Below are 18,020 nucleotides of genomic sequence, written 5' to 3' on the forward strand. Positions count from 1 at the left end.
CCAAAGTTTTGGCACTGACCACCAAGGAAGGGAAAATAAAGCTGGAAAGGTGCTGGGGGCCAGCGAGGCAGGGAGCCGACTCGCGCAGACCTTACCCCCGCGCTATGATTGTAAGATTTCATCACTACAGCGATTGGGAAATCAGAAAATATTTCTCCAGGTTTTCTCCAGCGGAACTAAGAGGAAATGTCGGGCTTTTGACGAGGCCAGAAGGAGGCTCCAGTTGCTCGGACTACACACCTATGAACTATCTACCTAAATTATCCTGCAACTCTGAGGATCACCGTGAATAACACTACCAAGTCCTTTACCAAGCCCGATGAAGCTATGACATATATAAACACACTGGGTGGTGAAAACATTGTACTGGACGACAGTGTCAGCGCTGTGGTGGGGCATTCGAGGGCCATGCCCCCCCTAGTGGTCATTAATGCCCCTCCTACCACAGGCCATGGCGTTGCCAAAAAAATATCCCTTTTAGTTATTCTTTTAATATTAAATGTGCAAACTGTAACTTAAATGAAATAAAATGAAATGAACGGGGAAAACGCATCATTTTGGTTGTGCATGCATATCAATGAGCATTGACCAAGCCTAGTACTTGGTCAATGCTCATTGGTAGCTGAGTAAACTTGTTATATTTGATTTCGCTTTCTAAACGTAACGTTGAGCTGCAGGGCGCAGAATCCATTTCAAGTTGTTGGTTGGAATCGAAAAAAATACGGTACACAGTTTGTCCGTCTATATCATAGACAGTTAGCCTAATTATTGACAAAAATTTGATTTATGAAAATGGCTTAGACCTCCTCCTCCTCAGCCTCTTCCAGCAGCAGACTCTGACACTCCATTCTCCACCACCAGTACAGCCCGGTCTCTGAGAGCCGAGCTGGCCCTTCTGCTAATGCTAGCTCCGGACAACCGCCAACGGACTTAACCAACGCAGCCATAGAGCAACAATCTACAAGCCCTCCAAGTCAGCGATGATGATCTCGGGACTGACAGACCTGTCCAAATTGTGTTAAAACTGTATCCTGTAACTGTTTACAATGATAAGGGGCAATCATTTGATAAGTGGTTTCACAACAGAGAGTGGTTTTGCTGTCGGATGTTCAGCTTCACTAGAAAATCTGGAACATTGAATGCCTTCGTGAGTGTGGGCTATCGTACCTGGAAACACGCCATGGCCAAAGACCGTGGATTTCATAAACATGAAACTTCGAAGGACCACATGTCTTGCTATGCAGTGTGGAAGGAGAGGGAGATGTGTCGCAATACAGGGAATGAGGTATCAACCCTTGTCAATGCAGATCAACTAAGGAAAAAACGGTATTATGTGTCCTCACTAATAGATGTTGTTGGGTTCTTGGTTGAAAACCAGTTGCCGCTACGGGGGAAGATTGATGCTTTTGATGACATGTCGGAGGGGGGGTCTGGACTTAAAAGGATCCTGAATTGGCTAATGTGGTGAAGACAATCCCTCACAATGCCACTTACACCTGTCATGATATGCAAAAGGAACTTTATAGGAACACTCAGTAATGTGGTGACAGAGGCCATAATGGAGGAAGTTGGTGATTCCTATTACACTTTGAAAGTTGAGGATGAAAATATATCGATTGTGCTTCGGTTTGTGAATGAGTCTTACGAAGTTACAGAGCATCTACTGTGCATTGCTACGGCTCAGAAAAGTGATGCACAGACATTAACTGACAACGTTCTGACTGAGCTTAACAGGGTTGGCCTGGATAGCTCAAAAATTCTGAGTCAGCTATATGATGGAGCTTCGCTTATGTCGGGGAAACGTGGTGGTGTTCAGAAAATTCCACAGGAGAGACTTGGACGTGAGAGGGCATCTTGCCACTGTCTCAGTCATTCTTAAGTCATTTAATTGCATAAAATCGATTCTAGCCGATGCTGTGCTGAACTATGGCGCAGAGACGAGAATGGAAGCTACAGGTCTGCTGCACGAGGTATCTGAGTCCTTCCACAGAGTTTTTTTTTTTTGTTGTTTTTTTTTCCAGTCACAAGGTATAGCACATGGAAGGAACTAGATTATGGACTTAAGGCAATGACTGATCCTTGCTAGATTACATTTTTTACAACTACCATGACTAATTCTGTACATGGAATAGCCGAGGCATACATCATCCTGTGAAAAGAAAAAAAAATATTGACATATCTAAAAAAAGAAGGGGTTGATATAGCACTACTTCAGGAAACACCTGAAAGACAAAGAACATGAAAAACTTAAACGGGAATGGGTGGGACAAGTATTTTTTTTGTCTTTCACGTCCAATAGCAGAGGAGTTTGCACTAAACAGGCATGAGCAACAGCTGATGTTTGTGAAGAACTAGGCTACCTGGATGTGTGGCGATCGTTAAATCCAAACAACAAAGAATTCACATTCTTCTCTGGAGTGCATAAAAGTAGCTCTAGAATAGACTACTTTTACGTTTTTTTCCCTAAAACAATGTTGTATTCTGTCTCATCTTGCGATATTGGGAGCATTACGATATCGGACCATGCCCCGGTTTACTTAAATTTCTCACATGGAGAGGCCCGATTGAGTAAATGGCGGCTTAATAGTCATCTGTTGAATGACCCAATTTCATATATTTTTTTCAAACTGAGTTTCAGCTATTCTTTTCCTGTAATAACACAACTGATGTATCTCCTTCTATTTTATGGGAGGCGTGTAAGGCTTATTCAAAAAAAAGCGTCAAGAAGAGCAACAGAAACTAGAGCTAGTGTGAGAAGGCATATAACCAGACCCGTACCGGTACTAATCTTAAAGCAACTCTGGCCACAAGAGCAACACTTAACTCACTGCTCACTCACAAGGCAGAGCAGAGTATAAGATTTTAAGGCTGCTCAATTAATTGAAATTTGATCATGATTACGATTTTGGGGCCCAACGATCTCAAAACTAATAAAATAGGGGGGAAACGTTTTTTTTTTCTTTCATTTTCTGTTGTGCAACGTTGTATAGAAATAAAAGCTGTGTCCCAATTCAGGGATGCAGCCCCGGAATTGGGACACAGCCACAGTCTGCGTATTTTGCGCATGCGTATTTCCGTCCCTCCCCCACAGCATGCACTGCACGAGTCAGTCACGTTGTTTTCGTTGGAACAGGTAAAGCGGCCAGGTACACTTGTCTGAATGGAACATGACAGAAGGAGGATTACAGCGCAGTTTGGTCGACAAGAAAGGTAGAACAAGCTCTATTGTATGGGAACACTGGTTTTGAAGAAAATGATGAAGAACAAAAACGTGATGTGCGAGCTGTGGTAATAATAATAATAATAATCGTTTGAATAATTGTGATTTCAGTTTTGACCCAAATAATCCTGATTATGATTTTTTCCATAATCAAGAGCCCTATAAGATTTGCAAGGCAAAAACTATATGAATTTGGTAACAAACCCAGCAAGTAGCCAGCCTGGTCATGAGTAGATCTGATTCTCAGAACATATCTTCAGTCAAAGATGTCTCTGGGCAGGTGGAAATGGATAGCAATGGCATAAATAAGGTTTTAACAGAATTTTATGAAAAGTTATATACGAGTGAGCAGCCAGCAGGGATTTCTAGACACATGGAGAGCTTTTTCTCCTGTCTGAATCTGCCCAAGCCTAATGAACAACAAAAGAAGTATTGAATGGACCTATAACACTAGAAGAAGTAACTGAAGCAGTCGGTGTTTCACAATCAGGAAAGGCTCCAGGTCCTGATGGCTTTAGCCTTGGGTTTTTATAAACGTTTTAAGCCGTTGTTGGTGAAGCCTTTACTTGCCATGTTTAATCACTCCTTTGAGAAGAGAGCTCCTCCCAAAACACTTACGGAAGCAAACATTAGCCTGATTCTTAAGAAGGATAAACCAGCTGATGTGTGTTCATCCTACCGACCTATCAGTCTACTAAATTTAGATTTCAAGATTCTGTCTAAAATACTAGCCTTAAGGCTTGAGAAAATCCTTCAATTTATCATTAATAATGACCAGACAGGGTTTATTACTGGAAGGAACTCATGTAATAATGTTAGGTCAGTAAAATAATCTTAAAGGTATGGCAGTGTCATTGGATGCACAAAAAGCATTCGACCGTATAGAATGGGATTTCACACTCAAGGAATTTGATTTAGGTAAATATTTTATTGAATGGGTCGAGTGGCTTTATCATAATCCACTAGGGGCTGTTATAACAAATGGTAAATGTTCTCCCTACTTTGCTCTGGGGAGGGGCACGCCCAAGTGTGTACCCCTTATCACCTTTGTTATTTGCGATCGCAATCGAGCCACTGGCAGAAGCCATTAGAACCCACTCTACTGTTCATGGTATATCGATTAACCACAGACAACATAATATTTCCTTGTATGCTGATGATGTTTTATTGTTTATCACTCAACTGGAATATCTGAGTTTAGTAAGTTTCCTGGTTACAAAATAAATTTCAGTAAGTCAGAGGCCATGCCATTGGGTCAGGTGCACCACTCCCTTCCCCCCAGCTTGTCACCCTTCAGATGGGCAACAGAAGGTTTTGTTTATTTAGGTATATTTATTACTCCTCTGCTGCAAAGGATGTTTAAAGCAAATTTTCAGCCTCTGCTTAAACGCATCCACGATGACCTAGAGAGGTGGTCTTCTTTACCACCCTCGATGCTGGGAAGAATCTCTTTCATTAAGATGAATATTTTACCACGGCTTCTCTACAAATTGCAAATGATCCCACTCCTACTAAATAATAATACTATCAAGACGGTGAATGGTTGGTTCAGATCATTTATATGGAACTGCAAAAGACCACGACTTAAATTAGCAAAATTGCAATTGCCATCGGGTCAGGGAGGATTGGCAATTCCCAACATTAATTTTAAATGGACCTGTACTTGTATAGCGCCTTTCTAGTCTTCCGACCACTCAAAGCGCTTTTTACACTACGTGCCACATTGACCCTTTCACACACATTCACCCAGTGATGGCAAAGTCCATCGAACAGAAACTAACATTCATACACATTTACACACCGATGCACGGCATCAGGAGCAATTTGGGGTTCAGTATCTTGCTCAAGGATACTTCGACATGTGGCGCCAGGAGCTGGGGATCGAACCCACAACCTTCCGATTAAGGAATGACCTGCCTCTGAGCACAGCCGCCCAAACATTAGACTGTATCAAGTGGCTTCTCAATTTCGATATCTAGTAGATTGGGTACACGGAATAACCTGGACTCTGTCTGGCTCAACATTGAAGCATACAACTTAGGTAAACCGTTACAATTAGTAAATCTCCTCCCATTTATCCTGAATCGGAATTAACTAAAGGTTGCAGATGGTAATTTCATTGTTAAAACCACACTAAAGGCTTGGGACATAATTAAGAAATGGGGAAAACGGGGAGAACTGATGTTTTATCTCCAATTACTCCAATACAAAGAAATACAGATTTTCTCCCTGGTATGACAGATAATGGTTTTGCTCTGTGGGAAAGTGCTGGTATCACAGCTTTGAAAGACTTATTTGAAGGGGACAGAATGATGTCATTTGACCAATTAAGATTGAAATACAAGTTATCACACACACATCTTTTTAGGTTCCTACAAGTCAGAAACTTCATACAGAATCAATTCAGCATAAATTTACTCTGGAAATGTCACCAACTGAACAACTACTATACAAAATATATAGCAATAAGGCTATAGTAAGACGAAGCTATGAGGCCTTTTATAAGTCTAATAAGACTAACAATACAATTATGCAAACATGGGCTCAGGACCTTGGGGTGGTAATAGACAAAGCTATGGAGGTGGACATATGGGAGCATGCTAACATATCCATATGTAATAGAGAAAAGGAATCACAATTTAAGTTACTGCATCTCCATCAGATATCACCTGAAATCAGACATAAGATGGATCCAAAGAAATCAGCTTTGTGTATCAAGTGTAATAAGGAAGGGGGGGATAAATGTAAAAAATATACTGTACGTAGGTAATAATCACAATAATGTGTGCCACTCATGTGGCCACAAAATGACAAGGTTGGCCAGTTGGTCCAGAGTGAAATATCTCATCAAATATTGGATGGATTACCATGACAGATTTTCATAGTTCCTGTACAATGTTTTATAATGACTTGTGTGATCCCAACTTCTCCAGCAATACCACCAGCAGGTGAGTGAAATGTCTCAACAACTATTGGATAAAAGATTTATGAAAGAAGACATTCACATCCCTCTCAGGATGAATTGTAATAAACTTAGAGGTCCTCAGACTTTCCTTGTAGTGCCATCGTTGGGTCAAATTTAAAAATTTTGCCCAATACTTAAACAATTATGTACAATTTTATTATGCAAGCTAAATTTTCATGTCTACATACGTACAGCATGAATTCATTGTTGCTGTGTCTGATAAATACATGCACAGTGATGTTAACAGTATGTACAATAAACACTAACTTTCTGGAAAATTAATTTTCTGTATAAAATAAATAGAAATAATATAAAATAAATTCTACTTGATTGAACTGTTACTTATTGGCTGTGACCAAATTAATGTAATACATTTGCCCAAAACCGCAGTTTATATGTAAGCAAGTGCTGTCATGTATTGTCAGAAAGAGAGGAAGAGACAAGCTCAGTGCATCATGAGAAATCAGCAGTGTAGGCCTATAGTAGCATAAACAAGGAATGGTTCAGGACTCACCTGAGCCAGCCCTAACTATAAGTTTTATCAAAAAGGAACGTCTTAAGCCTACTCTTAAATGTGGAGAGGGTGTCTGTCTCCAGAACAAAAACTGGTAACATTGTAAAGCTGCTAGCATGGTTGTAGCCTCTTATGCTTGTTCTTTCCTCCTCTGCAGAAACAACTGGCCAGCCTGCTGATGGACCTTGGCTGCATCAGTTCAGGTCTGCTCATTTATGAAAAGCTGGAGCTCTGGGAGGATGCAGTTATCTGCTATGAGAGGCTGGGCCAACATGGCAAGGTACACACACACACACGTACACACACGCACACACACACGCACACACACACACACACACACACACACACACACACACACACACACACACACACACAGAACCAAGCAATGAGAGCAACAATGTAGGAAGGTGGAAGAAGACTTTAAACTAGTGATTGAGACCATAAACTCATCAAGAAACTAGAGAACTAGAGTCATTACCCTATAAGACTCAATCCTGCCAGAGTTTTATTTCAGCCCATGGAGCTTTTACATAGATTGCATATGAATATAAATGCATATCATATCTATATCTTAATCACTTTATAAGGACATCTGGAACATTAAGACCTCAGCAACAGCTTGTCCAGTCAGTCAGTGAAACTATAATGTATATAGTTATAACAAAACATTAGCTCAGCAGCTAGAGCTGTCAACAGGATCAGTTTAGACGGTATCTGGTATCTTCAGCCTTAAAGGACAAGTGTGTAGGATTTAGTGACATCTAGTGGTGTAGTTGCAGATTGCAACCAATTAAATACCGCCTACCTTGGTATTATGACGACCTGGGAATAAGAACGGGCTGTGAAGTGTGTAGGAGAAACTACGGTGGCCACAAAACTTGCAAAAAACATGAAACATGCCTGTTCAAAAGATCTTAAATATTAGTTGGCAGGGCCAAATCAGGGTTCTCATTAGCTTTGGTCTTGTTTAGTGCAAGTCTCAGTCTGTGGGGGATATAAAATTGTGACACTAAACCTCCTGTCAAACACACCCCACCACAACTCAAAATTGTGTGAGCATTTTGTGTGCATGTCCACAAGCTTTCAACACAGGGCAGTTGCTGGCTCGGTCCCTAATGAAAGTAAGTAAGTCTTGGAATGTTTTTGTTTTGGATGTAAGAATTGTAACTATAGATGCAATAGGGAACTTCTTACACTATTAGGGACAGAGCCAGTGACCGCTGGAGGGTCCCTATTGTAATTGCTAAAGTTATAATTATTTGCGGTAAACTTTGACTGCTAATTTGCCCCCCTGAACATATATGAAAGTGCAATTTTATTTGGCCGAAGTGGTCAGGCCAGGTGTAACTTAGATATTCTGCGCATCGCTTTCGGGTAGTCCACTAGGCGCTACTATTAAGAAAAGTAGGTTTAGGCTAATAAATCTTGCATCTTTGGTCTCACATTCAAAAACATTATATCCATGCGTTCGGTGAACGGAGCTGCATCTCCCCATATAAGCCACGCCCATTTCAGCCTAATTTTTTTTCGCTACAGCGCGAAAAGTCCATTAAGTACGTTTTCTTGTTCCATCCATGAACTTTTGTCCGATTTGCAGGAAATCTGGAAAGTCGCATCTGGAGACGTCTTAGCAAAAAAATTTTAAGTATTTGATATTTCAAAAAATAAGCACATTATAAAATTAGCACTTCCTGTAGATTTTGGTCAAAACAGGATTTCAATTCAATTTTATTTGTATAGCGCCAATTCATAACAGAAGTTATCTCAGGACACTTTTCAAATAGAGCAGGTCTAGCCATGAGCAAGCACTTGGCGACAAGGGCAAGCAAAAACTGCCTGTTAAAAGGCAGAAACCTAGGACAGATCCTCCGGCTCTAGGTGGGTGGTCGTCTGTCTCGACCAGTTGGGGAGGGAGGGAGGGAGAGAGGGAGAGAGAGGGAGACAGAGACAGACAGACAGACAGCAACAACAGTATTGGCAACGGCAATCTAGCAGGACCATGGCAGGAGGCTCCACCAGGATCGACAAGAACCTGCGAGACGAGAAAGCACAAGAACTCCAGGGAAGAAGTGAAGTTAGTAACATGCATTAATGGAACATGAATGAGTGCAGAAAGAGAGAGGAAGGGAGGAGCTCAGTGCACCATGGGAAATCCCCCAATAGTCTAGGCCTATAGCAGCATAACTAAGGGATGGTTCAGGACTCACTGATCCAGCCCTAACTATAAGCTTTATCAAAGAGGAATGTCTTAAGCCTACTCTTGAATGTGGAGAGGGTGTCTGCCTCCCGAACCACAACTGGAAGCTGGTTCCACAGGAGAGGAGCTTGGTAACTGAAGGCTCTGGCTCCTGTTCTACTTTTAGAGACTATAGGAACCACAAGTAGCCCAGCATTCAGAGAACGTCGTGTTCTAGAGGGGTAATAGGGTACTATGAGCTCTTTAAGATATGAAGGGGCCTGACCATGAAGAGCTTTATAGGTGAGGAGGAGGATTTTAAATTCAATTCTACATTTTACAGGGAGCCAATGCAGAGAAGCTAGTACAGGAGAGATGTGATCTCTTTTTCTAGTTCCTGTCAGTACTTGTGCTGCAGCGTTCTGAATTAATTGGAGCGTTTTAATGGACTTATTGGGGCAACCTGATAATAAAGAGTTGCAGTAATCCAGCCTTGAAGTAACAAATGCATGGATTAGTTTTTCTGCATCTGTCTGTGATAGGATGTGTCTAATTTTTCTAATATTACGTAAATGAAAGAAGGCGGTCCTAGAGGTCTGCTTTATGTGGGAGTTAAATGACAAATCCTGATCAAAGATAACTCCAAGATTCCGGACAGTGGTGCTAGAGGCCAAGTTAATGCCATCTAGAGTAACTATATCTTTAGACAGTGAGTCTCTAAGGTTTTTGGGGCCAAGAACAAGAATTTCGTTTTTTTCTGAGTTTAACATCAGAAAATTGCAGGTCATCCAGGATTTAATGTCCGTAAGACATGTTTGTAATTTAGATAATTGATTAATTTCATTGGGTTTGATTGATAGATATAACTGCGTATCATCTGCATAACAGTGAAAGTTAATGGAGTGATTCCTAATAATGTTGCCTAAAGGGAGCATATATAAAGTAAATAGTATTGGTCCAAGTACAGAACCTTGTGGAACTCCATGACTAACTGTAGTATTTATTGAAGATTCATCGTTAACATGTACAAACTGCGAGAGATCTGATAAATATGACTTAAACCAGCTTAGTGCGGTTCCTTTAATGCCAATTTGATGCTCAAGTCTCTCTAAAAGAATATTATGGTCAATGGTGTCAAATGCAGCACTAAGATCTAATAATACAAGTACAGAGACAAGTCCATTGTCAGAAGCAGTCAGAAGGTCATTATTAACTTTAACCAGAGCTGTCTCTGTGCTATGATGAACTCTAAATCCTGACTGAAAATCCTCAAATAAACTATTGTTATGTAGAAATTCACACAACTCTTTGGCGACTACTTTCTCCAGAATCTTAGAGAGGAAGGGGAGGTTAGAGATTGGTCTATAGTTGGCTAAAACCCCTGGGTCAAGAGTGGACTTTTTAAGAAGGGGTTTAATTACAGCTACTTTAAAGGACTGTGGTACATATCCTGATAATAAAGAAAGATTAATCATATCCAGTAAAGAAGTGCCAATTAAGGGAACAACTTCTTTAAGCAGCCTAGTTGGGATCGGGTCTAATAGACAGGTTGATGGCTTCGATGAAGAAATGATTGAAGTTAACTGATGAAGATCGATAGCAGAAAAACAGTCTAAATATATATCTAAGTTTACATTGACAGAAGTCCCTGAACTTTGAGAGCCACTGATAACTGTTGATGGCAGTTGGTGATTAATTTTTTCTCTAATAGTAATAATTTTATTATAGAAGAAGCTCATGAAGTCATTGCTACTTAAGTTTATGGGGATATGTGGCTCAATAGAGCTGTGGCTCTCTGTCAGCCTGGCTACAGTGCTGAAGAGGAACCTAGGGTTATTCTTATTTTCTTCTATTAGTGCTGAGTAATAGGCTCCTCTGGCATTACGGAGGGCCTTTCTATAAATTTTAAGATTATCTTGCCAATTTGAGCGATATTCTGATAATTTGGAAGAGCGCCATTTCCTTTCAGATTTCCTAGCTATTTGTTTTAACTGGCGGGTTTGGTGGTTATACCAAGGTGCTAGTCTCCTATGTTTTAATAATTTTCTTTTTATAGGAGCGATAGAGTCTAATGTTGATCGTAGTGAGCCTGTAGCACTATCGACAAGATTATCAATTTCAGAGGGACTAAAGTCGTTATAGGACTCTGTTAAATTCAGACATGGCATTGAATTAAACACTGAAGGAATCTCCTCCTTAAATTTAGCTACAGCACTGTCAGATAGACATCTGCTGTAGGAAGTTTTGTCTAATGGCTTATAATCTAATAGTATGAATTCAAAAGTTATTAAATAATGGTCAGATAGGAAAGGATTATGTGGGAAGACTATTAAATGTTCAATATCAATGCCATATGATAAAACAAGGTCAAGAGTGTGATTAAAACAATGAGTTGGTTTATTTACACTCTGACAGAAGCCAATTGAGTCTATTAATGATATAAATGCATTACTAAGGCTGTCATTGTCAACATCCACATGAATATTAAAATCACCTACAATAATTACTTTATCTGATTTAAGGACTAAACTTGATAGAAATTCAGATATGAAATATATGGTCCAGGAGCGCGGTACACTATAACAAATAGAACTGGCTGCAGTGTTTTCCAGTTTGGGTGAGAAAGACTAAGAACAAGGCTTTCAAATGAATTATAATTTAGTTTAGGTTTAGGGTCCATTAAAACGCTCGAATCATATATGGCTGCTACTCCACCTCCTCGGCCTGTGCCTCGAGGAATGTGAGTATTAATATGACTGGGGGGGGTGGATTCATTTAGGCTAACATACTCCTCGTGGGACAACCCGGTCTCAGTAAGACAAAGTAAATCAATATCATAATCTGATATTAATTCATTCACTAAAACAGCTTTAGAGGACAGAGACCTGATATTTAACAGCCCACATTTCATTCTCTTATTTTGTGCTACTGAGGAGTTAGTTTTAATTTTTATTAGATTTTTATGTTGAACTCCTCTTGTTTTTATTTCTTTAAATAATTTAGGTGGTCGGGGGACAGACACAGTCTCTATGGGGTTTTGGGTGGGTGACTGTTCTAAAGAAAGCGCAGAGAAGTGTGTAAGACAGCAGCTCTGCTTCCTGGTCCTAACTCTGGACTGTCAGGTTTTAGAAATAAACTTCGCCATGTTGCTAGATAAGAGAGCCGCTCCATCCAAAGTGGGATGGATGCCGTCTCTCCTAATCAGACCAGGTTTTCCCCAAAAAGGCTTCCAGTTATCAATGAAGCCCACATCGTTTGCTGGACACCACCTCGACAGCCAGCGGTGGAATGACGACATGCGGCTATACATGTCATCACTGGTCACATTGGGGAGGGGTCCAGAGAAAACTACGGAGTCCGACATTGTCTTAGCATAATTACACACCGACTCCACATTAATCTTAGTGACCTCCGATTGGCGTAAACGGGTGTCATTACCGCCGACGTGGATAACAATCTTACTGTATTTACGTTTACCTTTAGCCAGCAGTTTTAAATTTGATTCAGTGTCGCCCGCTCTGGCCCCAGGGATACATTTAACTATGGCAGCTGGCTTCGCTAACTTAACGTTTCTGACTATGGAGCTGCCAATTATCAGAGTTGGTTCCTCAGCGGGTGTATCGCTGAGTGGGGAAAATGTATTAGAAACATGAATGGGTTGGTGGTGACCTGTGGGCTTCGCCGTTTTAGTCTTCCTTCGCTCAGTCACCCAGCCTCCCTGTCTTCCCGGCTGCTCGGAAAACTACCGGGGGATCTACAGATCTAACAGAAGCTACCTTCGGTCGGACCGCACCGGCTACTGGGGGCTGGCTAACTATAGCGGCTAAAGATATCTCCGTGGTGCGGTACTGTTCCTCTAACTCACTAAGCCTCGCCTCCAGCGCAGTAAATAAACTACATTTAATACATGTACCATTATCATTAAAGGAGGCAGAGGAATAACTGAACATCTGACACACTGAGCAGGACAGAGGAGAGGGAGAAGCCATAGCTAACTGCTAATGCTAATGAAGCTAGCGTGTATGAAAAAACTTTGAAAGTAGTGAAAAGTCGCTAAAAGAAGGAGAAACTCCGAGTGCTTAAGTAGAACTAGTCTACGTTTAAATGTTAAGCGGGTAAATAACCGCTGTAACAATAAAAACAAATTTAGATTTAGCGTTCACTGACAGAGCTATAGCACCAAACAGTGTACACAGAGCAGGAAGTGAACCGGAAATGAGTCAGTACGCTTACCTGAAGTGGAGCATTTCTCCACATTGGTATGTCCAATTGACACCAGGCTGGGGTCTATAGTTCCACATGTCTTCTTTAGGCATCGTGTACAATTTCAGGTCATTGCCACGAGGTGGCGCTACTTATAACGAAGAAGTTTATATCTCCACATCGGTACGTGTGATTAAAACGAAACTTGATAAGATGGTTGCCCATGGCTCCCTGAGGCTCGCTTTAAAATTGGTCAACAATCCGCCACTAGGTGGCGCTCTGGTGGCAGTTTAAATAACAAAGTGGTACTGTGCGTAGACCATAATAGTTCTGAATATGAAATTCACAGGGCACGTGTAAACTGGTGCCTGTAGCTCACATACCAAAAATCATGTTCGTCGTGTTTGTAGAGCCCCCTACGATATTTAAACAAAGCGCCACGTTTCACCGATGTGTATGAAACTTGGTAGGCATGTGTAATGCACCAAGACGTACAGAAAAGTCTCTTGAACCTATACCCCAAACACCACAGGAAGTCGGCCATTTTGAATTCCGTGGTCACTTGCCTTGTATTTGAACAAACTCCTCCTCAGGATTTTATCGGATCTACTTCAGTCGGTACAGTCAAAAAACTTTGAAGCTCAAACTCATTTGAAGTTGTTCTATTTGTGACTGTACGTTGAAGGGCATGTCCGGGGCTTTCCGTAAAATTTTGCCATTTTGAATTCTGTGGTCACTTTCCATAAATTTCTCGCCTTGTATTTGAACAAATTCCTTATAGGTGACTTACCGGATCTACTTCAAAATTGGACAGTACACTTAAAAAATTTTATTAAAACTTGTGCTATTTGAGACTGTATTTTGAAGGGCATGTCTGTGGCGTGCCGTCAAAGTTGGCCATTTTGAATCGAATGTCAAACTGTGATGCCATTTCCAGCATTTCAGGGCTTCAATTTTAACTAACTCCTCCTACAGTTTTTATCGGATTGACTTCAAATTCGATCACTGCATGATGACTAAATGGTGGACAAATCTAGTTAGGATGGCTTAAGTCACCTTTTTGGTAGAACAAACTATGCTTGACTTGTGTGTCCAATTTCAATTTCGTCGCGTGCTGTCGTTACACATGCGGACCAAAACATGAAATTTAACGTAAATCAGCTCAAAATTGCTACGCAGCGCTTACTTCCTGTTGCCGGTAGGTGGCGCTATCACTATGTCTGAATGTTGTCATGTAGACATGTTCAAGGCGAGAGTGTTATCAAACACGTGAAGTTTCATTGAGATTGGACCACGTACGCTGAAGTTATGAGGACGTGTTCAGGGCAAAACTGTTTCAGAATATATTAAGTTTATTGGAGATTGGACATTGCACACTGAAGTTATGAGTACTATTTTATGGCGAATCTGCTGAAATGGACAAGTTGTCACTGGCACGCGGTTTAATGTACAGTCACAGCTCAACTTTTCCATCAGTTTGTATGATGACAGAATTCAAAGTGGCCAACTTTGCCCTCACGCCACAGACACCCCATTCAACGTACAAGCACAAATAGCACAACTTTTAATCAGCACAATTTTTTGACTGTACTGACCAATTTTGAAGTAGATCCGATAAATTCTCTAGGAGGAGTTCGTTCAAATACAACGCGAAAAATTCACCGAAAACGCGCACGGAATTCACTATGGCCAACTTTGAGGGCACGCCACGGACACGCCCTTCAATGTACATGCACAAATAGCACAACTTTTAATCAGAACCATTTTTTGACTGTACTCACAAATTTTGAAGCAGATTCCATAAATTCTCTAGGAGGAGTTCGTTCAAATACAACGCGATAAGTTCGCCGAAAGTGAAACTTTAAATCAAAATGGCTGACTTCCTGTGGGGTTTCGGGTATGGGTCCAAGAGGCTTTTTTGTACGTCCTGGCATGTTACACATGCCTACCGAGTTTCGTACATATCGGTGAAACGTGGCGCCAGGGCTGCTGTTTTTTTATCCTGTAGGGGGCGCTACACACACAACAAACACGATTTTTGGTATGTGAGCTTCAGGCACTACTCTACACGTGCCCTGTGAATTTCATATTCATAACTATTACGGTCTGCACACAGTGATTTACCCTGCCACCAGAGCGCCACCCAGTGGCCTGATTTTTTTTCCTTTTTAGGCGTGCCTCAGGGAGCCATGGGCAAGCATCCTACCAAGTTTCATTTTAATCACACGTGCCGTTGCAGAGATATAAACTTCTTCATTTTAAAGAGCGCCACCTTGTGGTGATGGTCTGAAATTGTGCACAATGCCTAAAGAGGACATGTGGAACTATGGACCCAAGTTTGATGTCAGTCGGACATACCAATGTTGAGAAATGGTCCTCTTCCTTTTTTGACGAAAAATCTACAGGAGGTCTTAATTTTATAGCGCGCTTATTTTTTGAAATTTCAAAAAGGTTCAAATTACTTTTTTTGCCAGAGCGGTCCCCAGGTGCTAGGTGAAAAATTTTGTGCGAATCGAAAAAAGCGTGTAGGAGGAACACTTAAAAGTAGTTCATGGACATTTTGCGCTCTACAAAAAAAAAAATTCTAGGCGGAAGTGGGCGGGGCTTATATGGGGAGATTCAGCTCCATTCACCGAACACGTGGATGTAAGTTTTTTGAATGTGCGACAAACTATGCAGAAGTTATTAGCCTAAACGCATTTTTTATGATAGTAGCGCCACCTAGTGGCAGACCCGAAAGCGACGCATGTAATATCCCCATTTTCACCAGGCCTGATCACTTTGCCAAATAAAATTGACTTTTCGTATATGTTCAGGGGGGCAAAAATGCAGTTAATGGGGGCTAAAAATAATAATAGGTAAGAAGAAGAAGAAACATTGCAAATACAATAGGGACCTCCAGCGGTCGCTTGCGAGGTCCCTAATTAAAGCTGCAAACAGCGTTTGAGCGGGACCTCGCACTCCACGCAACTTGGGGCGTGCTGCGGCCGCGTCGTGTGCCATTGTTACACGTGCGGACCAAAACATGAAATTTCACGTAAATCAGCTCAAAATTGCCACACACGGTTACTTCCTGTTGCCGGTAGGTGGCGCTATCACTATGTCTTAAAATTGTCATGTAAACAAGTTCAGGGCGGGACTGTTGTAACACACGTGAAGTTTCATTGAGATTGGACCACGTACGCTAGAGTTATGAGGACGTGTTCAGGGCGAGACTGTTACAGAATATATGAAGTTTTCTGGAGATTGGACATTGCACACTGAAGTTATGAGTGCTGTTTTATGGCGAATCCGCTGAATTCGACAAGTCGTCACTGGCACGGTCATTTCACGTAACTCAGCTCAAAATCGCCACACAGCGCTTACTTCCTGTTGCCAGTAGGTGGCGCTATCACTATGTCTGAATATTGTCATGTACACGTGTTCAGGGTGGGACTGTTATCAAACACGTGAAGTTTCATTGAGATTGGATCATGTACGCTGAAGTTATGAGGACGTGTTCAGGGTGGGACTGTACACTGAAGATATGAGTACTATCTGTTTGATGGCCAATCGGTGGAATTCGACACGTCGTCACGGGCACACGGTTAAACATACAGTCACAAATAGCACAACTTTTGATAACCAATGTGTGTAGATTGAAGTGATCGAATGTGAAGTCAATCTGATAAAATCTGTAGGAGGAGTTAGTTAAAACAGAAGCCCTTAAATGCCGGAAATATGATCACAGTTTGACATTCGATTCAACCTGGCCAACTTTGAGGGCACGCCACGGACACGCCCTTTAATGTACATGCACAAATAGCACAACTTTTAATCAGGACCATGTTTTGACTGTACTGGCCAATTTTTAAGCAGATCCGATAAATTCCCTAGGAGGAGTTCGTTCAAATACAACGTGGAAAATCACAGAAAATGAGCAAAAAAATCAAAATGGCTGACTTTGATGGCATGCCACGGACATGCCCTTTAATGTACATGCACAAATAGCACAACCTTTAATCAGCACCATTTTTTGACTGTAATGACCAATTTTCAAGTAGATCCGATAAATTCCCTAGGAGGAGTTTGTTCAAATACAAGGCAAAAAATTCACAGAGAATGCACACGGAATTCACTATGGCCAACTTTGAGGGCACGCCAAGGACACGCCCTTCAACGTACATGCACAAATAGCACAACTTTTAATCAGAACCATTTTTTGACTGTACTCACAAATTTTGAAGCAGATCCGATGAATTCCCTAGGAGGAGTTTGTTCAAATACAACACGAAAAGTTCGCCGAAAGTGAAACTTTAAATCAAAATGGCTGACTTCCTGTGGGGTTTCGGGTATGGGTCCAAGAGGCTTTTTTGTACGTCCCGGCATGTTACACGTGCCTACCGAGTTTCGTACATATGGGTGAAACGTGGCGCCGGGGCTGCTGTTTTTTTTATCCTGTAGGGGGCGCTACAAACACGACAAACACAATTTTTGGTATGTGAGCTTCAGGCACCAGTCTACACGTGCCCTGTGAATTTCATAACTAAGTCATAACTATTACAGTCTCCGCACAGTGATTTACCATGCCACCAGAGCGCCACCTAGTGGCGGATTGTTGACACATTTTTTAGCGAGCCTCAGGGAGCCATGGGGAAGCATCGTACCAAGTTTCCTTTCAATCACACTTGCCGTTATGGAGATATAAACTTCTTCATTTTAAAGAGCACCACCTAGAGGCGATGGTCTGAAATTGTGCACGATGCCTAAGGAAGACATGCGGAACTAAGGACCGAAGTTTGATGTCAATCGGACATACCAATGTGGAGAAATGGTCAACTTCCTTTTTTAACGAAAAATCTACAGGAAGTTGGAATTTTATAGTGTTCTTATTTTTTGAAATTTCAAAAATGTTCAAATTACTCTTTTTGCAAGCGCGGCCCCCAGGTGCTAGGTGAAAAAT

General features: G+C 41.4%; 1 protein-coding gene across 2 annotated transcripts in view; it reads left to right on the forward strand.

Annotated features, from left to right (window-relative positions):
• The window catches only part of ttc27 (tetratricopeptide repeat domain 27), a 106,161-nt gene that overhangs the window by 65,408 nt on the left and 22,733 nt on the right, over positions 1-18,020 (forward strand). For both annotated transcript variants that reach the window (XM_051423061.1, XM_051423051.1), the window contains exon 12: positions 6,857-6,979. In XM_051423061.1, the coding sequence (XP_051279021.1) occupies positions 6,857-6,979 (123 nt within the window). The remainder of the gene's footprint in view (positions 1-6,856; positions 6,980-18,020) is intronic.

This window comes from Dicentrarchus labrax, unplaced genomic scaffold (assembly GCF_905237075.1).
Source record: "Dicentrarchus labrax unplaced genomic scaffold, dlabrax2021, whole genome shotgun sequence".
Taxonomy (NCBI): domain Eukaryota; kingdom Metazoa; phylum Chordata; class Actinopteri; family Moronidae; genus Dicentrarchus; species Dicentrarchus labrax.